Here is a 26458-nt window from a genome sequence, read left to right on the forward strand (position 1 = left end):
TAGCAATTGATCACTCCCATTATTGGAGAGAAGTAGAACATTACATTTTTTATCATCCAATCACATCTTGATCAAATATTGTGCTTTAACAAGTATTTTTAGGTATTTTATCCCAAGCTCAAATGATATTTTCCTATGATATTTTCCTATGATAGTTGTTTCCTTCCAAATTGTAGAATCCTTCCAAGTCAGGTACATATAAATCAATCAAATGGGGTATCCTTATATGCAAAAATCATCACAAACTAAAGCAATTTGCTGTCACTATCACTCAGTTCAGCAATACAAGGTGTAACACAATTATATGTATATTTACAACTATTAGAGATTTCCATATAAATTCTCCAGCTGTAGTCAGATATTAGGGAAGAGAAAAGGGCTAAATAAATTGAAATATGAATTAATTTGTTCACCACATTAATCAGAAAGGGCCAAATAAATTGTAGTCCTAGCAAGGTGCAAATTCTTCAGGTTCCAATAAATTTTACATCAAAGTCAGACCTCTTCCTGCCTATACAGTTTGACTAAATCTAATATACGGAAATAATCATAAAAAAGAGAAGACTCCTTCCCCTCAAGGCCATCTCTGCTAACTCTGTTGCTTCCTGCCAGATTGTTGCAGGGGCTGCCTCCGACCACCAGATCAAAATTTCCGATGGTACCGATGATCTGCTCGACCCTAGCAGCGTCAAACGATGTCACGTCGTCAAAATCGATCAGGCTACCCGTCTGGTTGGTTTGCTCCCACCAACTCCTCACTATGTCCCTGTTCGCCTTGGATTTCTCGATGGAGACGACGTTCTTCAGTTTGATCCCAAGCCGATGGAGCGCAACCTCTGCTCCACCTATCCCGGAGAAGAGGGACAACACATTGACGCCATGAGGGAACATGTCTTTGAGCACCGACAAATGATAGGCCACAGTGTCGACCTATGTTCGAACCCAAAAGAATTTATCAAAACATGAAGAATAAGAAATCAAAGAGCAAACCAAATAAATTAGAAAGCATCGATTTCGAGATTGCTGACCTGGAAAGAGTTTCCCAGGGACTTGTATCGGTCAGTTCGGCTGATCCCACCGCCTCTCGTGTGGTTCTTTGGGAACCCCAAGAGCATCTCCACCTCATCTGGCTCCAGAGGGGCAACTTTGTTCCGCCCCACCCACACCAAGTTCCACTTCCGACACTGCTCCATGACATAGCGTTGGATGGCTTCCGGTGGGTCACCCTCTCCACTCCTCTCCAGCGCAGTGCGGATCCTCTCAGTCAGCTTCGCACTCGCTATAGCAGTCTGGATGCAGTTCATCTTGTCTCTTGGATCCCACGAAGGCCACCACCTTCTTGATAAAGGAAAAGCCTGCTGGATGGTAAGTGGTGGAAGAGGTACGAGGGGAAACCGGTTCTCGATGGGCAGATTGTGGATGTAGCCCCTCTTTCTTGCGCAGGCCGAGAAAAACTTCGAGTCGACGAACTCTGGCTCAATGTCATAGAGGAAGCGCGAGATGGTATCCCAGACACCCTTCGGTGTAAGGGCGACATTCTCATAGTAGAAGTATGGGGGGCCTCTTGCTTCTAGTGGCAAGGAACGATGAACCCGCTCCGGCGGCTGCATGGAGGGAACGCCAAATCCAATCATTGGATTTGGCAGGCGAATCGACTCCTCAATCACATTCTTCTTCATCTCAAAATGTTTCCTCTTCTTGCTTTTGCTGCCTCCACTAAGAATGTGCTTTGGCTGTGGAAATAGCAAAAAAATATTCAGCACAAGTCTCAAAGATCTGATTGATAGGTTTAAACATTAACCAAATGAAGAAGTTTACCTTGAGATCGTCTTCAGGCAAGTAGCAATCCTCCTCTCTAGCCATTTGAGCAGCACCTATGATCTCAATCAAATCATCAACCGGGGCTTCTGGCCCTAAACAGTAGCAGCAAATAAATAGGGGTTAAAACCATATAAAATTTACCATCCTATATAAACCACATAAGCAATTTCTGACTTCATAAGACTCTCAAAACTGACCCTTGTAAGACATGGTACGTGCATAAATCAGCAATAATTACCACCCAAACTTAAGGAACAATATTCAGGAAAATAAAGTAAATTTCAGAAAAGGTTTAGTAGAAAAAGGAAATGAACACAGAATCATATTAATATCACAGAATGCACCCCAAAAATAAAGAAACAGGTAGCACATTTGTGTACATACATCTTTCCAAAGCAAGTTCTGCATCTTCCAGAGCATATCCCATGTCTGCTAAGTCCAGCAATTTTCTCTCTCTCTCTGACAATGATCCAGATGCTGCCAACGACAACAACATCTTGTGCTTCTCTGATTTATAACCATCATTTCCCTTCAAACGGTCCTACATGGCGAGGAGAAACAAGGCACAAAATCATGAGAAATGTTGATAAGTAAATATTAATGATTATAGCTGAATGCAAGTATACAAAATAGACCACACTTTATGGCCTTTTGATTTCAGACATAAAATTATGATAATATGCAAAAGAAAGAAACCAAAAATGACAAGTTCTAGCCAAAGAAGTTATGCAACAGACCTAAATAACAAATGCACTTAAGAGTTGCTTGAAATATTATCTCATGCAAAAGGATATAGTGTGGAGTTTAAAAGGACTAATAAAGCTTCACGTACTTCAAGTTCATCTTCGGACCAGCTTTCCATATCTGAAAGATCATTGAGAAAGTTCTCATTGTTACCAGAAGAGCATGGGTCAGAATTTGTGCTCAGCTGCTGTGGTGGGGACTCTTCAAGAGTCTGCAAAACCAATTATACATAAACCAATGAATGGCAGTTGATTATAAATCCACGACACATGTTAGTAATATATGCACATCACTCACCGAGAATGTTAAGATCAAATTGAGTATTGAGTCAGGATCTCCTTCTCCTGCGTGACAGGCAATTAAAATTTCAGATAGTGACAATTATCTCAAAAACCTTAGTCACTTTATAAAATAGTCTATTGTCAATACCATTTTCATCAATGGCTTTTAAGACCAATTTCTCTGCAAACCCCATTCCAACAAAATGACCAATCATCTTGGAACGGGCGGCATTTGATGAGCTTGCCTTCATACAAAACAAGAAGTGAATACAACAGAGGTCAAGCTGTAAATAATAGTTTCAGTAAGAGTTGGCGTTTAATACAGGAATGCAGCTTTACCTCCTCGTTGCCAACAATAGTTTCAGTACAAGTTGGGTTGGCCGATGCAACTGCTTCCACATTAGTTTCTGACTCGTCATCAGATGTCCAATCAATATCAGAAAAATTACCTTCAGATACATTTGCATCCTGAACATAAAAATTAGGGACCTAAATCTCAGAGTTATGCGTAAAAAATGTAAGAAAAGGGAGAAAAAGGTACCATTCTCCCCAAATTTTTTCAACAAAGACTCTCAACCTGTTCAATATATCAATTAACCGAAATAAGAACATCAAAATTTGAAAAAAAGCATTGATTCTTATATATTTAAATAGGTATTCAAAAGACAAAAGCTTCCCACAATATAAAGTGTAAATAGCCAAATGACAATTCCTACAAAGCCAATATTTGATTATATATACAAAAATTTCAAAAAAATAAAAATGAATAAAAAGCAAGCAGGATGAATGTGTGCACAAACATGAACATTAGAAACCAAACCTCCCTTGAACCCCTGAAAATCCTTCAACTCAACAAAGCCTTAGGTTATAACCCCCTTAAGGAATAATACCACTGATCAGAAATCACCCAATTCAACAATCTCACCTTTTGCATGATCGTAAATCCATTACATGGTCATTCACAATGCGCCAAAAAAAAATTGCAAAAGAAAACAAGGAGAAAGGCTGAAAACTTACAAGGAATTCAGTTGTGAGCTCACTGAACCACTTCACTCCTGAACTCCCAACGCCAACTCTGGACTCCTCTACTTCAAACAAAAATCCAAACGACAGCAATCCCTCTGTGCAGGAAATTCCAAAACACAGTCAACAAACAAGATTGACACAAACACACAATCAGGTCAGCTCAAAACAAATACAATAGTCGAAAATCATGATATCATTCAATTGAAGTGAGCCCATCAATTTCAACAAAGCATTGAATCTTATGCATTCAAATAAGCACCCAGAAGACAAAAACTGCCCGCAGTATCGATTATAAACAGACAATTTACAATTCCTACCTAGTATTTGATTATACACAAAAGTTTTGAAAAATAAAAATGAATAAAAGCAATCAGGAGAGAACATATACACAAAGATGAACATTATACCAAAGCTTACTCGATCACCTAAAAATCCTTCATACTCAAACAGATCCCTAAATTGTAACCCCTTAATGAATAACACCACTGACGCCACAGACCGAAAATCACCCAATTCAACGATCTCACATTTTGCATAGTCAATTTCATCACAAAAATCAATCAGAATGCGCCAGAAACAAACACCACAAAAGAAAAACGGTGTGAGGCCAAAAACTTACAAGGAATTCAGTCGTGAGCTCACTGAACCACTTCACTCCTGAACTCCCAGCGCCGACTCTGAACTCCTCTCCTTCAAACAAATATCCAAACGACAGAAATCCTTCTGTGCAGGTAATTCAAAAACACAGTCAACAAACAAGATTGACACAAACACACAATCAGGTCAGCTCAAAACAAATACAATAGTCGAAAATCACGATATCATTCAATTGAAGTAAGCCCATCAATTTCAACAAATCATTGAATCTTATGCATCCAAATAAGCACTCAGACGACAAAAGCTCCACACAGTATCAATTATAAACAGACAATTGACAATTCCTACCTAGTATATTTGATTATACACAAAAGTTTTCAAAAATAACAATGAATAAGAGCAATCAGGAGAGAATATATACACAAAGATTAACATTATGCCAAAGCTTACTCGAACCCCTAAAATTCCTTCATACTCAATAGATCCCTAAATTGCAACCCCTAAATGAATAACACCACTGACGCCAGTGAACGAAAATCACCCAATTCAACGATCTCACATTTTGCATGTTCAATTCCATCACAAAAATCAATCGGAATTCGCCAGAAACAAACACCACAGAAGAAAAACGGTGTGAGGCCGAAAACTTACGAGGAATTCAGCCGTGAGCTCACCGTACAGCTTCAATCCCGCACGCCCTACGCCAGCTCTTAACTCCTCTTCTTCAAACAGAAATCCAAATGACAGAAATCACTCTGTGCGAGTAATTCAAAACGGAATCAGGTCAGCTCAAAACGAATACAACAGCCGAAAATTACAATGCGATTAAACAATTAAAAGGAAAACGAAATGAATCGCAAATCGCCCTAATCGAACAGAAGCACCACCTGTAAAACCAAGAGTGAGAGAATTGAGCGCAGAGATTTGGGGAAGAATAAAATCACAAATAAACATGAAAATATGATAAAGAGAGAGAATAAGTGTGATTTTAGTATTCAAATAATTTGAAACTCACGCGCCAAATCAAAGCAAATAAATAATCAATAAATATTAGTAACATGAACAATTTAGGAATGAGATCTTATTTTTAAATTCTATATAGTACAAGTAATTTGTTTTGATTACTTAGCTGGATAGTGATTAATTTTATTATCCTTTTTAGTTAAAATAACAATTAGTAGTACATTTTTTTGGCATCTCATTCAGAATGATACTAATTTTCTAAAAAATCAATATTTCATTCCATAAATTTTACTTTATTTTCTAATTTATTTTTAATAATTCAACTCACATAACAATACTACATAATATCACGTCTTAAAATAGTATTAGTGTAACTTTAAATGCACTCTCTTTATTGTTTGACCACTTCAAAATGAAGGAAATGAAAGTGGAAAGAGAGTGCAAGTATAATGAATTCTATACTTTCAGAAGTGGGCAAGTGTTTTTCTTGAGATTGACGTAGTATAAAAGTGATTGATATTTTGTCGAAGTTGGAAAGAAATTTCCAACTATATAAATTTTTATATTCTTTTTTTTTTTAATTACAACTAATACGTCATATTTTTTCTTGAAATTGGTGAAAAGTAGAGGTAATGAATGACATTTTGTCATTTGCAATTAACTTCAACAAGATGTTTTTAATTGGTTGGAGGAGAAGCATGTTACTATTCAATTATACTCCCTTCGTCCCATAAAAGTTCAGACAAAACTTTTAGGTACGGAGGTTAAAAATTTATATTAAATAAATAAGAAAGATGAAAAAAAGTAGGAAAGATAAGAGAGTATAGTAAATGATAAAAAAAAAAAAGAATGATTAGATATTTTGTCTTTTCTTAAAAAAGAAAATGACTCAACTTTGTTGAGACGGACTAAAAAGGAATACGACTCAACTTTTATGGGACGAAGAGAGTAGTATTTTACATACGCTAGCTTTCAAAAATACAAATTTTGATTAAAATAATTATCGCACAACCAATGCTTAGCAATATGTTAAACATAGCATATTGGTGGTACGCAACACGCGAAAGAGTTGAGCAATAGTTACTTAAGTATACAAAAAAAATGTGCATTTGAAATTGTAAAATTATGTGTTCTTCATATATTGAAGTTTTACTCCCTAACTACATATGATTATAAAACTCACAGGAGTATTTTTAAATGTTGCATGTTCTTACAACCTTCTCTTTTAACAATTCAAATATAGTTAGAACAACAAACTCCATCAATGGCCTTGTCTCCCTCTCATCACTTCATTGATATTCTTCTCACTTCAATTAGGGCAAGGTTAGATGTCACTCATAAATGAACACACAATTTCTCAGTCAATAGGATAAATTGAAAATAAAAAAGAACTGCATGAGATGGTAAGAAATAAAAGAAATGGAACTAGAACAAAATATGGCCTAGAGTAGAGGATAATGAGACAAGGTGAGATGTTACATAACTAGCAAGGAGTGTCAGCTTACACAACAGAAATTGGGTCTTTTTCAACATATCAATAAACCTTAAGAAGCTACGGCGGGGAACTGCTTCCTAGCATGCTCGGGTACCAGTTTCGACAGCAACTCTAACGATGCTCCCTTTAGCTCTGAAAATGCAAGAATCGGCGTCAGGAAAACAGAATTCAGCATGGATTAAGCGAGATCGCAATAGATGAGAGAGAAAGACCTGCAGGCTTAAAGTTAAAAAGTGGAGGCAGTGGACGGCCATTAGGAAGCCGGGTATTAGGATCGCGGAGTTCATCAAAGAACGGGTGGATGCAAGCTTCCAACTTGAAAAAAATAAAAGTGCAAAGATATATCAGTTTATGTCACACAAGTTCTTGTCATGTGGCTAAGACAAGTGCGGTCCTCTTAAAAGCACATAGTAACAACAAAAACAAAAAAGCCGGACATGATGCATCAAAAGAATGGAACTCACAGCAGAGTATCGTAAGTTTGGGGAGTACTGAAGCAGCCTAGATACAAGATCCACAGCTTCAGGGGGAGTCCTTTTGTGAAAAATCTACAAAGAAAAGTATAATCAGCGATTCAGCATATAAAGAGCTAAAGCATTGGAGGCATGGTGATCAACAGATACGGTGTCCAACCTTGTGCCATGGATGAGCCTTAATTTGAGGAAACTTGAACTCCGTATAATTTGGGTTCATGCATTTTATTTCCTCGCGAGTTGGTGTTCCAAGAACCTAGATGTAACCATACAAGAACCAAGTCAGTCCGAATTTAGTTATTAGGAAATCAGATGAAAGCAAAACAGAGTGCCCCAGGTGTTCGTCTAAAGTAATTAGGCATGCTTACCTTGATAATTTCTACAAGCTGGTCAACTCCACTCTCACCAGGAAAGAGCGGCTACCAAACAATAAAAAGTGTGCAGAGAGAAGATTATAAGATAAATATATGTTATATGGGACTATGCTTTAGAATAGAAATGGTTTAGCTTATTAAGAACCTGGCCAAGAAGAAGTTCAGCAAGGACACACCCAACAGACCAGATGTCAATGGCGCTGGTGTATTCAGTTGCCCCGAATATCAGTTCAGGTGCACGATAGTACCGGGAACAAATATATGATATATTTGGCTCGCCTTTCACCTGATACATGTGATGGAATACTTTAAGCTTTTTTCAGTGGATAAGAATACTCCCATGTTAAGGAAACATGAAAGACATCAATATTCATCAAAAATAGGAAATTTTTTGGTTCAATGCTGACAACATTTTAATAAGAAAAGCGCAAACAAAACTGGTAGTTCAATGTGGTAAATAATTGAAACATCAGTCACAATATCAGAGTTACAAGTGAAGCAAAATACCAAAACTTTTGCACTTCCAAAATCACAGAGTTTGAGCTGATGTGTATGGGGATTGACCTGTAACAGTAGATTGAAGTAGTCAAATGACAGTATCTCAATTTGTTTAATTACTTACGGAAATAAGTGCGTACCAAAAGGTTTTGAGGTTTAATGTCTCTGTGGCAAACTCCTATGCCATGAATATATGCCAAAGCTCTAAAAATCTGAGACGATAGAACTCATAAGACAGTTTGAGACTGCAGCTAATGTTTATATCAAGGCATGAGCAGTAAAAAGTTGGCTAACCTGATACGTATAAAGCTTGACGTATATCATAGGCATCCGCTGGTTAGCTTTGCTATAGTGTCTACCCACACGATAGACTGTCTCCGGCACATATTCGAGAACTAAATTCAGGTAGAGTTCATCTTTGTCAGTGGTTGAGAAGAAACAGTGCTTAAGAGATACAACATTTGGGTGATCCAGAAGGCGCATTGTTTGCAATTCACGGTTTTTGTATCTCTTATCCTGCAAAACTTTCTTGATTGCAACTGTTTCACCTGCTTCAAGACATTTGGCCTGCAATTTAACAAGCACAGCTCTTAACATCTTCTCTTTATAATCAAACCAGCACCAATGATGTATAATTGGAACACGTTATTCTAGTAGAATCTACAACCCTTTTAGTTCAACAAAGGATCAAACTAAATCCACTCAACATCACTAACTGAACTTTCCTAAACCATCATAAACTATGTAACAAAAAACCCATAAAAGAAAAAATTCTTACCTGGAACACAATTCCAAAAGAACCCTGCCCTACAATGCGCTCAGCCATATAACTTATAGTCTGACAAGAGATGTAACAGAGAGATCAGACAACATTAATCACTTTAATAAAACAAACTTTACAAGAAAATAAGGAAAACACCAAACAAAAGGCCAATATTCAGCCACAGTCTTCATTCATAGCACAATTACAGAAGATCATTAGTCCTTAAAGTGATTTAGCTGATATTTACATTACATTTGACAAGAGAAAAAGCCGACATAGTAAGAGCAAGAGTGTTTCACAACCCATTTAGTTATGTATAAACAGAAACACAAGCATCATGGACATAATGCGTACATCAGGATTCCATAAGATAAACCATCTGACCGTAGTATAGCATATAAGGCTCATAATTTGAATAAGCTCCATATCACATGACAATATACAGACAAATGAATCATACACTTGCATGGTTTCATTGGTTTGTCAAAAACACATAAAGGTGCAATCTGAGACAATGTAGGAAGGTAACATAAGATCCTCCACGTGCAAAAAACTTCTTCTACTTCTCTGTCCCTTTTCATTTTATATCACTCCAAATCAGAATACTCGAGACAAGATTCCTAGGCCCACCTAAATCTTAAGCTCATCATAGTTCTTTGAAAAAAAACTTCCAAGCAGATAGCTACAGTTGCAATAAAACCACAAACAACCAATCCTAGAAAGATTAAGTTACCTCACTTATCTCAAATCACCGGCATATACTATTACAAAGTAACCCAGACTTCCTAAACTGAAACACCAACTTCAAACCAAAAAACTCCAACATAATACCTGCTTAGGCTGACCATTTTTACCCCCAATCGTCGTCACAATTATGTGCCCCGTCTCAGTTCCATTTCCATCTACTACAGCAGCTTCCATTTCCTGCAACCAAAACCAAAATCACAACCAATATAAACATCAACACCAATGCATCCAACATGAGAAAACAAACCTTTTCAACCTTCTCATCTTCGATCTTCATCTCGTTGATTTCCTCCGGGAGCTTATCCACAAGCATCGCATCACATTGCGGCTTATCAGCCGCTACACCACCCGAAGCCATACCTCTAAACGCAAAGCATCGATAACCTCACAAATCCAGCTCCAGCTTCAAACCCTAACAATAACCACATCACATCCCCCAAAAATCACACACGGCAACACCATAATTAGCACCTTTCCTAGAAAAATTGACTCCCAAAGCAGGCGAATAGCAGCATTTCACGAAGCAAGTAAAAGGAAAACATACCTACAGCTGCCGATCATCCAAATCACCAAGCTGTGGATCAACACAGAGCTCGCAATCAATCAATCAACCAATCAAACTAGTGCGCACAAGAGATTTAAACAATACAACCGGAAAAGGATGAGCTTACATAGAGGTTAGAGCTGTCGCTTTCCGCAAAAGCTTTGACTGGCTGAGAAACACACACACAGTCTCTCTCTCTCTCTCTCTCTCTCTCTCTAGAATCTCTCGGGTTGACTGATGTGTAAAAATCATGTGAAGTAACATTTGCTGTGACGGAACCCAAAGGATTTCATAAATCAAAATTCATAAAGAGTTTAGGAGTCCGGAAAGCTTAGATAGATGCCACGTGTCTGGTTATGGTTGGGCCCTGCTTGGTTGAACTAAATTGATTTCGATCATTTAATTCATTTCCATATCATTGTAGTCTTCCTTTTGTCCCACTAAATAAAAGGATAATCATAACAATGAGTAAATTTATGATTTAATATGAGGATCATATTATTATCTTAATTGTGTTATATGAAATATTAAAATTACTTTTATTAGATAATTTTATAGTAAGCATCCTGAAATAGTAAAATAAAAATAGTCTGGTCTCTTCATATCGAAGTCGACTATAATTTATTAAAACTAAGTTCATGTCTCATATCACGAGTTTTGGAACAAGACGAAGAGCACTCTTCTTGTGCAATACAAATCCCGGTCGAGCAACGAAATCAACATCTTCTTCCTTGCTTTCGGGAGGCAATTCCCAATCAAATTTGTACACAACATTCGCGAGTGCAAGTTCGATTTTGATCATTCCCATTCCAATCCCTGGGCACACTCTTCGACCGAATCCAAACGGGATCACCTCCGGATTCTGACCCCTCACGTCGATGGTCTTCATCCCCAAGAATCTTTCGGGCAAGAACTCTTCCGCGTCTTCCCACTTGGTCGGGTCTCTTGCAATAGCCCATGCATTGATATACATCATGGTCCCACCTTCAATCTCATAACCATTTATGCTGCACTTATTGGTCGTCTCTCTTGGCAGTAAAAGTGGACCGGGTGGATAAAGTCGCAGAGTCTCTTTCACAACTGCCCTCAGATATGGAAGTTTCTCTATGTCTTGCTTGTCAATGAGATCTTTGTTTTCAGCCACTTTCCGTATATCCGCCCTGCAGTTTCTTCATCAATGAAGGCTTACTCATCAACGTTGTCATCACCCACACTAAAGCAGTTGAAGTCCCGTTGTTGCCTCCAATTATAAAACTCTGTGATTTCGATCAACAATGATATTTTCTGATTTTCACTCCAACGAAATTGAATTTATTACTTAAAATCGTCTTTTTTTTGCCACATTTTCAGCTAACACGCCAGCTTCGATTTAGAAAAAAGTTACTTTTAGACAAGAAAAAATCAGAAGAGCCAAAAGTATCAAAAAGTTTTTACCACAATTATCGCTTTGATGTGTTCAATTGTGAGATCAAACGACGTCGTTCCATCTCTCATCATCCTCAGCAAAACAACAATCAAATCTCCATCCATTGATCTCGCCCTCTTCGGATTCATGTGCTCTTCAATCAGTTCTTCGCAGAAACAATCCATGTCTCGAAAAACCTTCTCCAGCTTCGCCGCCGCGCCGGAAAAATCGTCGATCCACCGCAGCCAAGGGAAGTAATCCCCCACGTAGAATCCCGCAAGCACAGCCTCCGCATCATGAGCAAGTTCGAATAAGGGTTTTTCCTCCTTGTCACATCTCTTCCCAAACGCAGCCCTACACACAACGTTGCTAACAAACGACATCATCGGCTTGCTCAAATCGACGGCGGCGGCGGAGATCTCCGACGCTTCCTCGATGAGGATCGGGTGCAGCGACTGAAGAGATGGACGGTTGAGATCTTCCTCAGCTCCTTCGAGGGTTCGTCGTGAGGCGTGAAGGCGAAGCCGAGGCCGTTGCAGGAGAGCTTCGTGAAGGCGGCGAGGGAGGGGCGGTTGGAGCAGGCGAGGTCGTGGGACCTCGCGATCTCCTTGACTGCGCTGGCCGAGGGGGCGGAGCCCGAGGTTGAGGGACATGACGGGGCCGTAGCGGAGGGAGAGGTGGGTGTAGAGGGAATGGCGGTCGAGGCGGTGGAGGTTGCCGATGAGCGGGAGGCGCAGTGGGCCAGGGGGACGCAGTTTAGGGTTTTGGGTTTCGGAGTATAGAGTAATGAGGAGTATGGGAAGAGGTTGTGCTAAACAAAAATAATGGGTTTAAGCTTTTATATTGAGTGTATAAAAATAGTAGATTAGTTGAAAGTTGATTAATTACATGGAAGGTTATGGTTTGTGATATTAATGGCAACCATATATATCTACTATAACTAGTTTATTGCTTGTGTAGTTAATATTAGTATGTAATGGGTTATAATTAGTGTTTACTACAGATATATACATATATACCCAAATTTTAGATTGATATATAAGGTCTATCTCCGATCATTTATACAAAACTCAAATCCATTTTTAAATATATGTCATATTAAAAGTAGTTTTACTCCAACTATTTACACCAAATTCAAATTTTATACCATTTTTGAGTTTTTGTCTCACAAAATTTTTGCAATAACACCATATTTGGTGTTTGTATCAAAAAACAGTCCAAAAATGAATTTGAGTTTAGTGTATGATTGGAGAAAATTTATACATCAAAACACATTTTTTGTGTATGGTTGGAGATGGTCTAAGCCTAATAAATTATTTTTACATGATAAAGGTTAAAATACAAATTTAAAAATTGGATATTGTGACCAATTCCATAAGTATTTGGCTATGAATATTTTGGATTTTCATATTCTAATTTTTCAGATATTTCGGATCAACTCAAATTAATGTATTCTCTGAAATTTTGGATTTTCGGAATCACAGGTAAGAATTCCGCATGCTCACCTCTAGATAGCCTTATCATGTATAACTAGGAACCACTCACAATCTACTCTATATTTCATTATTTTTGTTTTCAATTTATAATGATTTTGATAAAAGAAAATATAGTTTATTATTTTAATATTAGGTCGTTATTTCGTCATTAATACTAGATCCCTCATGGTTTGCAATACTAGATCTGTCACATGCATATGTAGGCTACTATGCATAGCCAGTAACTTAATTCTGTAGGCTGTAGCATTGCATTAATATTATGGCATTCATTATTAATACAAATAGATATCTTGGTCCAACTCATGATAGGATAGGATAGTCTATTGAGTTAGGTTTTTGGATATTAGTAGTATGATACTGTTATAAAGTAGTAGTCTATTGAGTTAGGTTGTTGGATATTAGTAGTATGATATTGTTATAATGCAGATGAATATACTATTACTTAATACTTTATCCGTCCTATTACAGTTGAGACGTTTTTTTTAACACAGAGATTAAGGACGGACGGTTAAGTAAAAAGAGATTAAAATACAAGAGAGAATGAAATAAATAGATAATAAGAGAATAAAATAGATAATTTAAATAAGTTGATTTTTGAAAAAAAACAAAATAACTCAACTATAACTAGATAATCAAAAAAGAAATACTATGATCCAACTATGAGGATATGAATGTAGTATTACTTATAATTTATAAACTATATTAAGACAATAAAATAACAGTGGCATATAATCATAAGAGTAACCAAATAATATAGTGACCTAAAATTATTCATCACCCCATCAAGACCAAGATTTCCTCGATGAAATGAACAAAGAGTAAGATCATGATTTCCCAAACCCAACACCTTTCTTCCTAATTTCTCTTGCTTCAATCTTCTCAGGGCTCGCCAATCCGGTCTTTTCCTCGTATTCCTTTTCCAGTTCCTGTCGTGCCATGCCACAGACATTATTGAAAATGTCTCAATATCGGTTTAATTGCAAAAAAAAAATTCAACAACTTTGACCCAAATTTGAGTTTAGACAAAGCATTCAAGCAATGACACTGCTTTTTCACGTTATACAAAGTTTTTGGATTTGACTATGTTGCTATAAATCAAGAAGTGGAGTTTTATGATATAGTTATCACTTATCAGATTATATGATACTTATTTGCAAAGCATAACTTGCCTGTAACTGTGCACGAACAGTGTCAAGAACTTCATCGCTCATCCTCTCGAAGAAAAGGACTCCCTGCAATTGAATGACATCAGTTCCAATGCTGGTCTAGGCTTGATTTCTACATGAAAACAGTAAGAGTATGACAAGTCCGATTGTATGAACCTGCAAATGGTCATATTCGTGCTGAAACACCCGGGCAAGAAGTCCGGTTAAGTTGATCTGAAACCTCGCACCCTTAATATCCTGTGCATCAACCTTCAACGAGTCTGGTCTCTGTAAAGCAGCGAGTGTGGGATTATTAAGTAACTTCAAGAAAACCATGAAACATCATTGGAGGTATTGGATGACAGAAAAAACACTTTGATGAACATAAACAATAAAAGGGTACTTGAAAGGTTACCATGACATCGGCATAGATTTTAGGGAATGATAGACAACCCTCTTCAAAAGGTACTATCTTTTTCGAAAATCTTTTGATCTGTGGATTTACGAGAACAATCTCTTCTCCTTCACCGCGCTCACCAGCTGGATTAAACACCATGAGCTGGACATTAATCCCGACTTGAGGCGCTGAGAGCCCAATACCATCAGTTCTGTGGAAAAGCAAGCCAACAACTATTGTTCACATTCCTGTAATTACCAACAATCTCCAATAAGACAAAACTAGCAAATGAATCTTTAATTGGATAAACAATTATACCAAATTTTACCTTTTTCTATCATGATTTCATCACATTAATGTCAGTCAGGATTTGCAAACATCACTGTAACACCTCAACTTATGGATTTTCAAATAGAGAAACTAAAATTACATGATTTTCAAACCTTATATTAATAAGACTTCATCAAGTCGAACATTAGATTCAAAATCAAAATACTTAAAAGAAAACAACAAAGCTCAACACAATCAGCAAGGATCAGAAACCACAAATCCTATCAAAAATCAATGTGTTCAAGCTCATGTCGCACTTCCCCCCAAATTTCAGAATCTAACAGCTAAATTTTTCTCATGTTATAGTTTCTCCAGCTCAAGTAATTATTCCACAATTTCTAAATTTCGATTATCATTTCATAATTGTTCTGTTCTAAGCAATCAGGCAATTCGATTGAAGCCAAAACAAAAAACTCACATGTACATTACGTCGAACATCTCGTCGGCAAGCCTCTTCAAGCTCTCGTCAAACGAGTCAATTCGCTTGTTCTTCGCCCTCAAAATCGGGTCTGGATACTTAATCACCTCAAGAGGTCCCTTAAACTGCAAATCAGCGGCTGTTCCAAAATAAGGAAAATGGTATCAATTCAATCAAGCAATTCCACGCATAATTACTAAATCAGAAGCAATGAAATGCATAATACACATTGACAGAAATTTCCTAGGGATTTCAATTTCATGTTCCTGTCACTCACGGGAAGCTACTAATTCATCTTTAGCTACGGCGGCAGAAGAGATCCGCCGCGCCTGCGCGAGTATCGGTCGGAACGGAAGCTTGCGGCGGAGGGAAAACGAAGCGAAGGAAGCAGCACGTCGGAATAGGGGATTGCGGCGGCGGAGGAAGGGGAGGAGCGTGTGATTGACGGCGGTGGAGTGGAGGAGCTGCGTCGGAGCTGCCATTACAGCAAAATGAATTTTCTTTGATTTTTACTTTATCTTGTTTTTAGAAACACAAAGAAAATCGATTTTAAATGGGGAATAAAATTAAAAATACACAATATTTGGAGAGAAAAATAACTGCTTGTCCTTTTTTTTTATCTTTTCAGTACGTGAAGATCCCACCAGAGTGTCTTCTAATTCTAATTGGTCATGAACTAGATACGAATCACTCTCGACGAGTTCATAAGAAATGTGTTTCCTTTTCTGTACGTGAAGATCCCACCAGAGTGTCTTCTATTAGGAACTAGATACGAATCACTCTTGACGAGTCTATAAGAAGTGTGTTTTGTAGATTTTTCGGTAAGTTTATTATAGACAATAATTGACCATGTTTTATTATTTTTAAAAGTTAAAGCTTTTGCTGTACATACCAACTTTTAATTTGTACTATTGATTTATTTTAATTTTATAATTAAATTATTAAATTGTTTTAATTTTACAATTAATCATGATTTCGTCGTGACATAACTTAATGGCTTATTAATATGGGTGTTATCAGACGTCGGCTAAAATGATGTTTAAGCAGCGGACGTCGTATTATATTAAATAATTATATTTCTTAAATAAATTTTTATATTAAGAAAGAAGAAATGAAATGTGAAATGAAAATTGTGAAACGAGGCAGAAGGATGTAATGAAATATTTAATTTAGAATGACAAGATGTGATTGAATAATATAATGTGATATTGTTTTCGTGGATGTCCGATAATACCACGTAAGTAAGTTATTATAAGTCGTTTTGATGTTGAAATCTTAATTAGTTACAAAACAGAATAAATCATAGTTTCACAAAAAGTCTAGAAATTTTAAAAAGAAATACTCCATCTAAAAATTTCGAGCATGCACAATAAGATGAAACACGTATAATAGATTAGTAGTACTAATAAAAATAGACTGATTTTTGTGGTTAAAGACGAAAAACTAAACTTATTAATCAAGCCCAAAAAAAGGACTCAACTCAATCAACTCTCTCATATTGTACGTCTATGTTTCTATTTTATTGTTGTGTCGAATTTTATTTCAATTTGTTAGATTGATTATGTGATTTTCTTGAAATTTATGACGATTACCCAAAAAAAAAAAAAATCATTTTTGGTATATCTCAAATATGAAATCTAAACTATATAGCTTCCATCGAAAACAAATTATATGTATGTCCCTGTAAATCAAGATTAATCATATACTATGATACTTATATTTTTTAGATTAAGTTCTCTGTATATTCAATCGAACAACCTTCATAAAACATATACTTAGTATAATTTTACATAGCTATACAACAACGTGCGGAAGGACAACAACTCAAGCAAATATTTGTACTTTGAGATCTATAAACTCCCATAGAAAATTAGGTAGTTTGATTAAATTTGTGGTTGATATTAAAGTGCAATGTCACATGCATGACCACTTAATCCAATTTTTGTCCACAAAATGGGCTTGCGGTCAACAATTAATCGAAATTGAAGATTACTTAATAAAGCCCATGATCTAAGTCTAACTTTTGTCCCCATGTAGAAATTTGAGTAATCCAACTTAGTATGAAAAGTGGTCACACACTTGAAACTCTACTAAATATGGTAGCCTCATTGTCATCCTTAAACATTGTAGTTCCACTTGGCTACATTCCATGTTACACACTATAATTGGATATTATTAACTTGGGACTTTCATGTCTACAAAATTTAGATGACGCATCATACGTAACTTAGTTGGTTAAATGTTTCTCTTTATATAAGTTAGGGGTTTGAGTTATCACGAAAGTAGAATTCTAAGTGTTTTTGGAGTGTTTGCTTATTAAAGATTAAATTATCCTGGGGTCGTTGTAGATTTATTTGTCAAGAATTATCCGAGCTTAATATTGTTACAGTGTGAGGCCGAGAACTAATTGTCAAGGCTAATTATAACCTAACATTGTCTGGGAAAATCCATCTATGACTAAGTTGTGAGATAATTTTAGTTGGAACGAGGTGGCTATGACTAAGTAAGTATCACATGACTGTTCATCTATGATTAAGTTGTAAGATTCAATCTCATGAACCAAACACAATACATATCTAATCCCAAGATACAATCTTGCAAACTGAACAATGTAACGGCTATTTTCACATTATTTATAACATTTTTGAACTCTTTTTTTATTTATTGATACATAATAATATTATGAAAGATAAAACGATTACAAGCTGAGAGCTAACATGGAATCTACTCTATAGTTAATTTACTAAGATTTAGTGTAGTAATCAATTGAAATAAACAGAAAAAAGAGAGCTCGGCTCCAATAAAGATGTATCATCATCGTTTGTTTTGATGATATTTTATGAAGTCGAGTCAAAATATGGATTTGTAATTCGGGAAGTAATTATTTGGCTTTAAATGTTTTAACAAGTTTTTGATGATATTTTATTAAATCGGTTTATAGTTTATTTAATTCTTAAACCCTAAAGCATGGACAAATCCCTATCATATGCAAACGACTTTGTCCCTTTTCTCTATTTAGTTAGGATTTTGTGTGGATAACAATTGTTTAGACCTAATTTCTATATGCTATTAATGTCACATATAATCACTTATCAAAATATCTTTTGAAATCAACAGCTAATACTACTATCTCAACCACATATTAATGATATATTTCCTATACCATTTCTTTGGATTTTGTTTGTTAGATTTTATTAGCTTGATAATATGAGATGAAGTTTCATGTTAAAATAATTTCTTGTAGAATAGTAAGTACTAGGTATCATAATAGTTTTTGGATATTTTGTATTTCATCTTAAAATTATATTCAATGTTTAGTGGGATAAATTTTAATAATTTTTGTTGATTGTTTGTAAGTGTGTATGAATATGGTATTACTTTAAATTATTTGTGAGTGGAGAAAGTTTTAATGGTGGACTTATAATAGTATATGTGTAAATATTTAAGGTTAAGTGGGATTTTTGTGAGAATAGTTGGTAAACTAGGTATATATTGTTGGAAGAAAGAAATGAAAAACTAAGTATTTTTCATACACAATTAGAGTGTATAGTCTTTATTTTAGAATTAAAGGCTCAACCGGGAAATTGATGATCAAAGTATAAATAAAATTTCACCCTATGCTAAGAGCAACATACACCCTCCCAAAAAAAAAACCTCTTCCACACTAAGAGCATCCACAGTGGATGCCCGATCGCGCGCCCGATCGGCCGAGATCGGGCTCGGGCGCGGTCGGGCATCCATTGTAGCAGTCGGTCGCGCCCGATCCCGAGCCCGACCGATCGGGCGTGAGCCCGGGCGCCCATTGCAGAGCCGCGCCCGAGCCCGAGCACGAGCCCGAGCCTTTTTTTTTTTTTTTTTTTAAATTTTAACCCTAATTTAAACCACTATAAATACTCCATTTTCTTCACTTTTCACACACCAAACCTTTCACTTTCTCTTCTATATTCTCTCAATATCCACACTTCCAACAATGGATCCGAGTCAATACCCGAGCCCGAATAATGTCGACGACGATATGCCGATGTTTGGAGGAGGAAGCGGCGGCCGCGGCGCCCGGTGGCCCGGCCACGAAGACTACCGGGTTGAGACGCCTGGATCTGTGGGATCCACTTTCGTCTCCGACTCTGAGTTCGATCCGTTCTTCGGCACCGAGGAGTATCGGGTTGAGGATATGGAGCCTAGTTGTGGGCAACCTCCTGCCCCTGTGCGGCCGCCGCCGAAGAAAGGGAAGAAGAAGATGGCGCGGAAAGAAAAGGCGCCATCGGTCCCAGTCCCACTCCCAGACGATGAGCCGAACGAGGAGTACGCAACAGGGCGTACTGACTACGAGTTGGATGAGTACCTGAAGGTGGCTCAGTGTTGGGTCGATGTATCGGAGGATTCGATAGCCTCCAACAACCAGACTTCGGCCAGGATGTGGGATCGCATTGAGGAACGCTACAACGAGGTGAAACCGAAGTGGGCGTTCAAGCGGACCAAGGTTCAGCTGCGCAAGTGTTGGGATCGGATCAAGCTCCACGTCAACAACTTCTGCTATATCTACAACAGGAACAGGGACGGAAGAGCTAGCGGTGAGAGCATGGAGGATGTCCTCAGCAAGTCGTTGTCCGAGTACCAACAGCAGTTCGGGCAGTTCAAGTTGTACAATGTTTGGCTGATCTTGAAGGACAAGGGGAAGTTCAACGGAGGGATACCGGTTGGATCCTCGGCTCTGAAGCGTACGAAGAACACCGCCGCTGGCGATTACACGAGCAGCGGCCCATCTCCTGTGGATCTGAACGCTGAGCCGGAAGGGAGTTCCGGCACGCCTACGCCTACTTTTAGACGTCCCATTGGTACCAAGGCTGCCAAAGCCCAGGCCAAAGGGAAGGCGAAGGCGGGCGCGTCTGGATCAGCGGCCCCCCCGTAGGCTGCGCCTGCTCCATCTATTCAGCTCATGGACAGGGCGATCGAGGAGTTCGGAGGTTATCGCGAGGTGGTTGAGTATAGGTTTATACTTGACGCCCAAAACAGCCTTCGTGAAGAAACCGATCCGGAAGCCCGACAGAGGACTAAGAATATGATCAAGAATTTGGCGCAGAGGTTGAATTTAGATGGCTAGTTTGGTTTTTTCTTTTTTTTAGTATTTTAGTTTTAATGTAGTTTTTTTTTTAATCTAAGTATGATGTAGTTCCACTTTTCTATTAAGTAATGTAGTTTTTTTTTTTTTTTTGCATTTGTGGTGTTTGAAATAATATATTTTGATAATTTATAGTAATTAAAAACAAATTAAAAAAAATAATGATTTAAAATTGAAATGAAAAGTGGATAAGAGATAGGGCATGCACTAGGGCTTCACCATTGCAGAAAGATAGGGCTTGCTGACGTGGCAACCACTAGGACTCTCACTAGGGCTTCCACTAGGGCTTCCACTAGGGCATCCATTATGGATGCCCTAAACCACCACAAAAGCCCTTTAAACAAAGATTCTTCCTATGCAAAAAGCAGGCAAAAGGTGCACTAAAAGTAGGCAAAAGAAGAAAAGATCAGATCACCTTAGCAACAGTAGACAAGATTTCTGACTTCTTCCTTTCCATATTCGAGCTTGAAGCAAATCCTCGCGAACTTAATTTGAGAAAAAGGAAAATCAGGATTTAATCATTTAATCCACTACCCAAGCCCCCACACATGTAGAATAAGAGTATACACTATAGTTGGCCGGGCCAAGCCACAAACTGTGGTCAGGCCACAAAATCGTGGCCTGGCCACCAACGCCCAAGTTTTCCCATGTTTTCCACTATAGTGGACATGCCCAAGCCATACAATCATTTATTTTTTCCATTTTATTTATATTTTAATTTTACTCCAATAAAAATTGTTAGACTATAATAATTAAATAAAATGCATAATTTAATGAAAACTAAATCGAAAACCAAATCTTCGTTGTATTATACAATGGGGTAAAACTATACAACGAAAATTGTTTTAAAACACTCAAACAAAAACTAAAAAAAACACCGCCATCGCCGACTACTCGGTGTCATCATCAGAATCCGCCGCCGCTTCTTCTTCACCCGTTGCATTGTCACCGCCAACGCCATCACCGTCACCACCACCGCCACCGCTCTGAGGTCCCGTCGCCGCCGCCACCGTGTCCTCCCCCCCCCCCCCCCCCCCCGCCACGTCCGCCCATCCAAGTCACTATAGGGAGCCGCGGCTGGGCCACGGGAGAGCCATGAGCCGCGGCTATCCTATACTGGATGCTCTAATCTACATGTATGCAAGTTTTCGTTTGCACTTGCCACTTTGTACAAATTTACAACACATACAATCCTAAGTTTCACATGACATCATCTTGAGAAATAATGAAAAGACATAAACACTTTGAAAAGACACTTACTACATATACAATCCTAAACGTATCTTCCTAAAATTAATTTTATTCATGATGCCACACTATAAGTAGTGTTTTTATGTGTATTAATTAATTGTATGTGGAGTAATTAGTTAGGTATGTAAAATCATAACTTCATGCATGTACTTGTTATATAGAAATTTCATGGCCACCACAATTAATTATTATTATTTTCCCAATTAAGGCGTGGGCCGGGGTGCATGTTGATATGTAGTTTGTGTATGCATCACTGATTCAAATTAATTTTATAATTAACCAAAGTTAGGCTAAAAGTTATTCATTGATACATCTACTAATAGCTACTTTAACTAGCAATTAATCCTCTTAGCCAATCTCTATAAATTGAGCTCCAGCTTTATTAATAATTTCTACAAATACCTCTTGCCCTCTATATGAATTTGAGTCTCTTTCATGACTAAGATGGAGAAAAGACCATGCAATGAACCTGAAGTGAGGAAAGGCCCATGGACTATGGAAGAGGATCTCATTCTCATTAACTACATTGCTAACCATGGTGAAGGTGTTTGGAATTCACTAGCTCGATCCGCCGGTACGTCGATCATTTCTTCATCGTCTTCTTCTTTTTTTCTACTTTTATCGCTGCAACGAGGAAAATCTTTCGTTAAGAATAAAGTCGGGAAATTATATTTAGGGAGAAAAACTTACATTGATAGATTTTGAGATTTTGAAAAGGGGCATTTAGATAGTTTGCACCATTTGCTGGCTATAATTTTGGTGATTTTGGTTCAGAACATTAAGTTTGATATGTTTGTGTCCTTAACTTGTCGATTTGGTCGCTTGTCCGCTTGATTTTGATAGTGACACCAAATGTTGACAGTCAACTATTTTTTACACAATTTCTATTAATCATGGTTTTAGGGTTGAAGCGCACCGGAAAAAGTTGTCGTCTCCGGTGGCTGAACTACCTCCGGCCGGATGTGAGAAGGGGCAATATCACGGCGGAGGAGCACCTTTTGATCATAGAGATGCACGCTAAATGGGGTAACAGGTAAAATTTTAATCATACTTATTGCAAAAACCAAATTATCAAAAATAATTAAGTGATCGATGCAAATGTAGAAAACAAATTAGGGGGAATAATTAATGGAAAGTCACAAAGGCTAGCTAGCTAGTAATGTTGAAATGGACAGATACCATACCATACAACTTTCTATTTGAATAAAGATAAACATAGGAGTAGCATTTCTATCATTTATGTATATTCTTAATAAATTGCCCCTTTTTTTTAAAGGTAAACGCTTTGATTTGAAATATTTATAGTGAATTATTTCAAATTTACTTTGAAGAAAATTATGCAAATATCTAATGCACAAGTTAATTTTTTCCAATATTAGCATACTTTAATACGAAAAAGTTTATATTTTCTTAAATTATTGAAGAAGAATAAATATGTAATATATTGATTTATTTTACTAATCAATAGTCATGAAAATCTCTTAAAAATTCCGTCAGAATTGGGATATTATTTAGCAGTATTTCACAAAAGTTATTCTAATTTATTAATTCTAATGTTTTTAGTGTTTTATGTTTGATTCAATCTTATCAATTAATCTCTACCAATATATACCAAATGCATTCTAAATTAAAATATTAATTCGAAATTTTAAGCGTCGTCATGCATGTGAAACTATTTTTGCAATTGCAACAATGATTAATTTTCTAATAAAAAGCAAATCAAATGTGTTCGACGGAATACAGCCGAAACAATGCAATTTTCTAATTATCACTTATCATTAAAATTTTGAAAATAGAAAATAAAAGGAAAATCATGCTTATAATTTATGCTTTTTACGTGACAGGTGGTCGAAAATTGCAAAACATTTGTCCGGAAGAACGGACAATGAGATAAAAAATTATTGGCGAACTCGAATTCAGAAGCACATAAAACAGTCCGAGAGTTTCACTACTTTACCCGTAAGCAATATCGAAGAACCAGTCTTCAGTAACCAAGTTCACTCCAGTTGTGTCCCTGCGGATCATGCACTTAGCCAATCATATGCACCCAACATTGCTACTTCTTCCTTTCAAGGAAATATGCAAAGTTTTCAAGGCCCTAATTTTCCAACTCAATCAAATGATAACAATATTTGGGGCATGGAGGACTTTTGGTCCATGCAATTACTTCATTGAGACTAATTATATGTTTATATATTTTATAAAAACAATATATCAAATTATTATCTTTTCCATTCTATAATTGTATTTTAAAAATTGTTGTGGATTTAGATGGGATAGGGGTCCATTGATCCATCGTTGGCCCATACCGGCAGGAAAACTTCATTATCTCTTTCTGGCTTTTAGAGTTGTCGCCAATCCCAAAGTGCAACAGCTTCGCCGTAGCCCTTTAATCTTGGAATCACTTCTGTTATTTGTCTGTCATCTATTTTCAGCGACGCCCGTCGCTGGACGCTGGCTACGACCTTATTCACTACGTACACTCCTACAAGTTTGATTTTCTAGATATATCATTGTCTCGACTGGATAAAGAATTTAGTCTGTGTATTAAGTATATTAAAGTATACATGAATATTGATTTACGTCTTGAACCGAGTATATTATATCTGAAAAGGTATACACATAATACCAAATAAAAAATCCTGAATATAATGCTTTTGGATGTTGTGTAATCTCTTTTATAGGAGGCTGAGTTTTGTCACACACTATTTATCAATATATAAATTCAACATAAGATGGAAAAGTATATGCATGTATAATTGTTTAAAGCACCGAACTCAAAACTTTTTGTTAATGAACGTATAGTTTTTTTATTTTCCATGATTAAATATTCATTTTGGAAGCAAATACCGAACTAAAGTTGGGATTTATTGACACGTATAGCGTGGCAAGGCTATTATTAGGAAATTTGGATAATTGCTTTATGCAAATATTTAATATCGACATTTGCCCAACTCTAATTGAGAAACATTCATGTGGTTTGGCCGTATACAAATTCACTCTCTTTTTTCATATTGAAAATTAATTAATCCCGACAATTATTTTTACCTACATATATGCTTTTCTATTGAATTATGCATCGGAAAATATCCTAATTTGACATTGCTTTAAGACATAGATACATATTATATACATTATATAATTACTTGTTTATAGAAATCAAACTCTCATTTATAACGAGTGAAGTGTAAAATAATTCATTTGTTAAAAATGTTTTCATTTTTTTAACAATCACATATATATATGCATTGGCTATTTGAACTCTACTTATTTATTATAGGATAAATATTTTACCAACTGAGACAGTTGCATTTCTTTCGGCGTTATTAGGAGTACTAAACTTGGATTACTCCTAAAAGCAAAATAGAATATACCATTTGGAAATGAGGTGTAAATCTTTGAAATATCAGTTTTGGGCTCGTATTGGGCCACTATGTCTATGACATATGTAATTAAAAAATTTATTCATTAATCCCACTCTTTCATATGCCGGGCTAGATAATCAATGAGAGATCTAAATCTAATGATCTAGTTTTGCATCAAATTAAATACATAATAATTGTCACTATAAGTCTATAATAATGATAGTACTAATGTGAAATTGGTCAAAACAAAGAGACATGACTCACGATATTAGTTAAATAAGAGAAATGGTACCGAAATTACAAAAGTAAATAAGAACAAAATAGAATAGTTGCATATAAATTACAATTTCTTAATGTAAATAAACATTTTTTTAATTAGTATATGTATACTATAACTTAAAGTCGATTATTTTGATGGAGTGGATGGAAGAATTATTATTAGGTATTTGTAATTGATATCTAAATGGATAAGAGTATGGGTGGAAGAACCACATTCATAATTTAGTGCCACGTGTAAGCATCTATGCTAAACAAAAAGATTATTTTCTAGAACACAGACAATATCAACCCATCATTATTTTCTATCCGATTATATATCAATTTTTTTCAATAAAAAACTTTATTGAGCGACGTTATTACTTATTTTAGAGACAATTTAATAATAAGAAAAAAAAACTTTTGTGTTGTCATCGGAAAATGAATTTATGTTGTTATTTTTCACTAAATTTCAATTCTAACAATCTCTTTATTTTGTTCGTAATAACACTAAATGCTTACCGGATTTTACTCCATATTAGAGTAAAGTAAACATTAATGTGCATTTGACCATTTTCCTATATAAATAAGTTTAGAAGAGTCAAAAATTAAATAAGTAAATAATGACGGTCAATGAAACAAGTGTACACTCCACACATTCAATTTTTTAAAATTTTATTGTTATGAACGAAATAAATATAAGCCATTAATTGGGTACAATTGATTTATTAGTGTAACAAAATATAATTATACCTAACTATAAGTTGCTTCTAAATTGCAAGTTTGCAACTCGAACAATTTTGTTTGAGTAAAGTTTTCTCTAGTTGGAGTTGGAGTGAAGTTATTCTTATTAACTAATTATGATTTGAAATTATAATTTATAAGTGACGGTTTTGATTTAAGCATGTATTCTTAACTGTGTGTGTGGATGAAATAAGTATTATCTTAAAA

General features: G+C 36.3%; 4 protein-coding genes and 1 pseudogene across 6 annotated transcripts; 1 reads left to right on the forward strand and 4 right to left on the reverse strand.

Moving 5' to 3' along the window:
• Positions 1-361: 361 nt before the first annotated feature.
• On the reverse strand, positions 362-4408 carry DRM2 (domains rearranged methyltransferase 2). The gene is made up of 10 exons (XM_089066607.1): positions 4372-4408; positions 3864-3967; positions 3186-3314; positions 2995-3091; positions 2863-2909; positions 2654-2776; positions 2206-2362; positions 1819-1913; positions 1029-1733; positions 362-930 (listed from the first exon to the last, which is right to left on the reverse strand). Exons 1-10 carry the CDS (start codon positions 4406-4408, stop codon positions 496-498), a joined length of 1929 nt encoding a protein of 642 aa, XP_088922733.1. The 3' UTR covers positions 362-495.
• Positions 4409-6833: 2425 nt separating this feature from the next.
• Positions 6834-10586, reverse strand: SK13 (shaggy-like kinase 13). 2 transcript variants are annotated; one of them, XM_048114033.2, is made up of 14 exons: positions 10454-10586; positions 10327-10356; positions 10039-10194; positions 9867-9959; positions 9051-9110; positions 8567-8839; positions 8413-8484; positions 8282-8338; positions 7920-8060; positions 7769-7819; positions 7561-7656; positions 7392-7475; positions 7140-7242; positions 6834-7059 (listed from the first exon to the last, which is right to left on the reverse strand). In XM_048114033.2, the coding sequence occupies exons 3-14, from the start codon at positions 10138-10140 to the stop codon at positions 6977-6979; spliced, it is 1215 nt and encodes a 404-aa protein (XP_047969990.1). In that variant the 5' UTR covers positions 10141-10194; positions 10327-10356; positions 10454-10586; the 3' UTR covers positions 6834-6976. The 2 variants fall into 2 exon arrangements, with proteins under 2 accessions (XP_047969990.1, XP_047969989.1); XM_048114032.2 differs by having other exon boundaries at positions 10030-10194; positions 10454-10585.
• A 315-nt stretch (positions 10587-10901) lies between these two features.
• Positions 10902-13255, reverse strand: LOC125209965 (5-OH-xanthotoxin synthase pseudogene; annotated as a pseudogene). The gene is made up of 3 exons (XR_016136267.1): positions 13237-13255; positions 11761-12542; positions 10902-11582 (listed from the first exon to the last, which is right to left on the reverse strand). The product of XR_016136267.1 is annotated as a 5-OH-xanthotoxin synthase pseudogene (transcript).
• A 632-nt stretch (positions 13256-13887) lies between these two features.
• PDF1B (peptide deformylase 1B) lies at positions 13888-16040 on the reverse strand. Its single transcript, XM_048116544.2, has 6 exons — positions 15795-16040; positions 15518-15656; positions 14788-14980; positions 14550-14660; positions 14397-14459; positions 13888-14153 (listed from the first exon to the last, which is right to left on the reverse strand). Exons 1-6 carry the CDS (start codon positions 15997-15999, stop codon positions 14052-14054), a joined length of 813 nt encoding a protein of 270 aa, XP_047972501.1. The 5' UTR covers positions 16000-16040; the 3' UTR covers positions 13888-14051.
• Positions 16041-22264: 6224 nt separating this feature from the next.
• LOC125216832 (MYB-like transcription factor EOBII) lies at positions 22265-24474 on the forward strand. Its single transcript, XM_048118608.2, has 3 exons — positions 22265-22461; positions 22791-22920; positions 23732-24474. The coding sequence occupies exons 1-3, from the start codon at positions 22323-22325 to the stop codon at positions 24060-24062; spliced, it is 600 nt and encodes a 199-aa protein (XP_047974565.1). The 5' UTR covers positions 22265-22322; the 3' UTR covers positions 24063-24474.
• The last annotated feature ends 1984 nt before the right edge of the window (positions 24475-26458 follow it).

This window comes from Salvia hispanica, chromosome 3 (genome assembly GCF_029641045.1).
Source record: "Salvia hispanica isolate PSC_SH4W2 chromosome 3, Shi_PSC_v1, whole genome shotgun sequence".
NCBI classification, from domain to species: domain Eukaryota; kingdom Viridiplantae; phylum Streptophyta; class Magnoliopsida; order Lamiales; family Lamiaceae; genus Salvia; species Salvia hispanica.

Coding starts and splice junctions, on each gene's coding strand:
- PDF1B (XM_048116544.2), bottom strand. CDS start 15,999: ATGGCAGCTCCGACGCAGCTCCTCCACTCCACCGCCGTCAATCACACG. Junction 14,981..15,517: donor ATGTTCGACGTAATGTACAT/GTGAGTTTTTTG, acceptor GCTTTTCCACAG/AACTGATGGTATTGGGCTCT. Junction 14,460..14,549: donor ACGAATATGACCATTTGCAG/GTTCATACAATC, acceptor ATTCAATTGCAG/GGAGTCCTTTTCTTCGAGAG.
- SK13 (XM_048114032.2), bottom strand. CDS start 10,140: ATGGCTTCGGGTGGTGTAGCGGCTGATAAGCCGCAATGTGATGCGATG. Junction 8,339..8,412: donor TTAAACCTCAAAACCTTTTG/GTACGCACTTAT, acceptor CTACTGTTACAG/GTCAATCCCCATACACATCA. Junction 7,060..7,139: donor TTTTAACTTTAAGCCTGCAG/GTCTTTCTCTCT, acceptor TTGCATTTTCAG/AGCTAAAGGGAGCATCGTTA.
- DRM2 (XM_089066607.1), bottom strand. CDS start 4,408: ATGCAAAATGTGAGATCGTTGAATTGGGTGATTTTCG. Junction 3,315..3,863: donor AGCTCACAACTGAATTCCTT/GTAAGTTTTCAG, acceptor TTTTATGTTCAG/GATGCAAATGTATCTGAAGG. Junction 931..1,028: donor CCCTGGGAAACTCTTTCCAG/GTCAGCAATCTC, acceptor GTTCGAACATAG/GTCGACACTGTGGCCTATCA.
- LOC125216832 (XM_048118608.2), top strand. CDS start 22,323: ATGACTAAGATGGAGAAAAGACCATGCAATGAACCTGAAGTGAGGAAA. Junction 22,462..22,790: donor TTCACTAGCTCGATCCGCCG/GTACGTCGATCA, acceptor TCATGGTTTTAG/GGTTGAAGCGCACCGGAAAA. Junction 22,921..23,731: donor CACGCTAAATGGGGTAACAG/GTAAAATTTTAA, acceptor TTTACGTGACAG/GTGGTCGAAAATTGCAAAAC.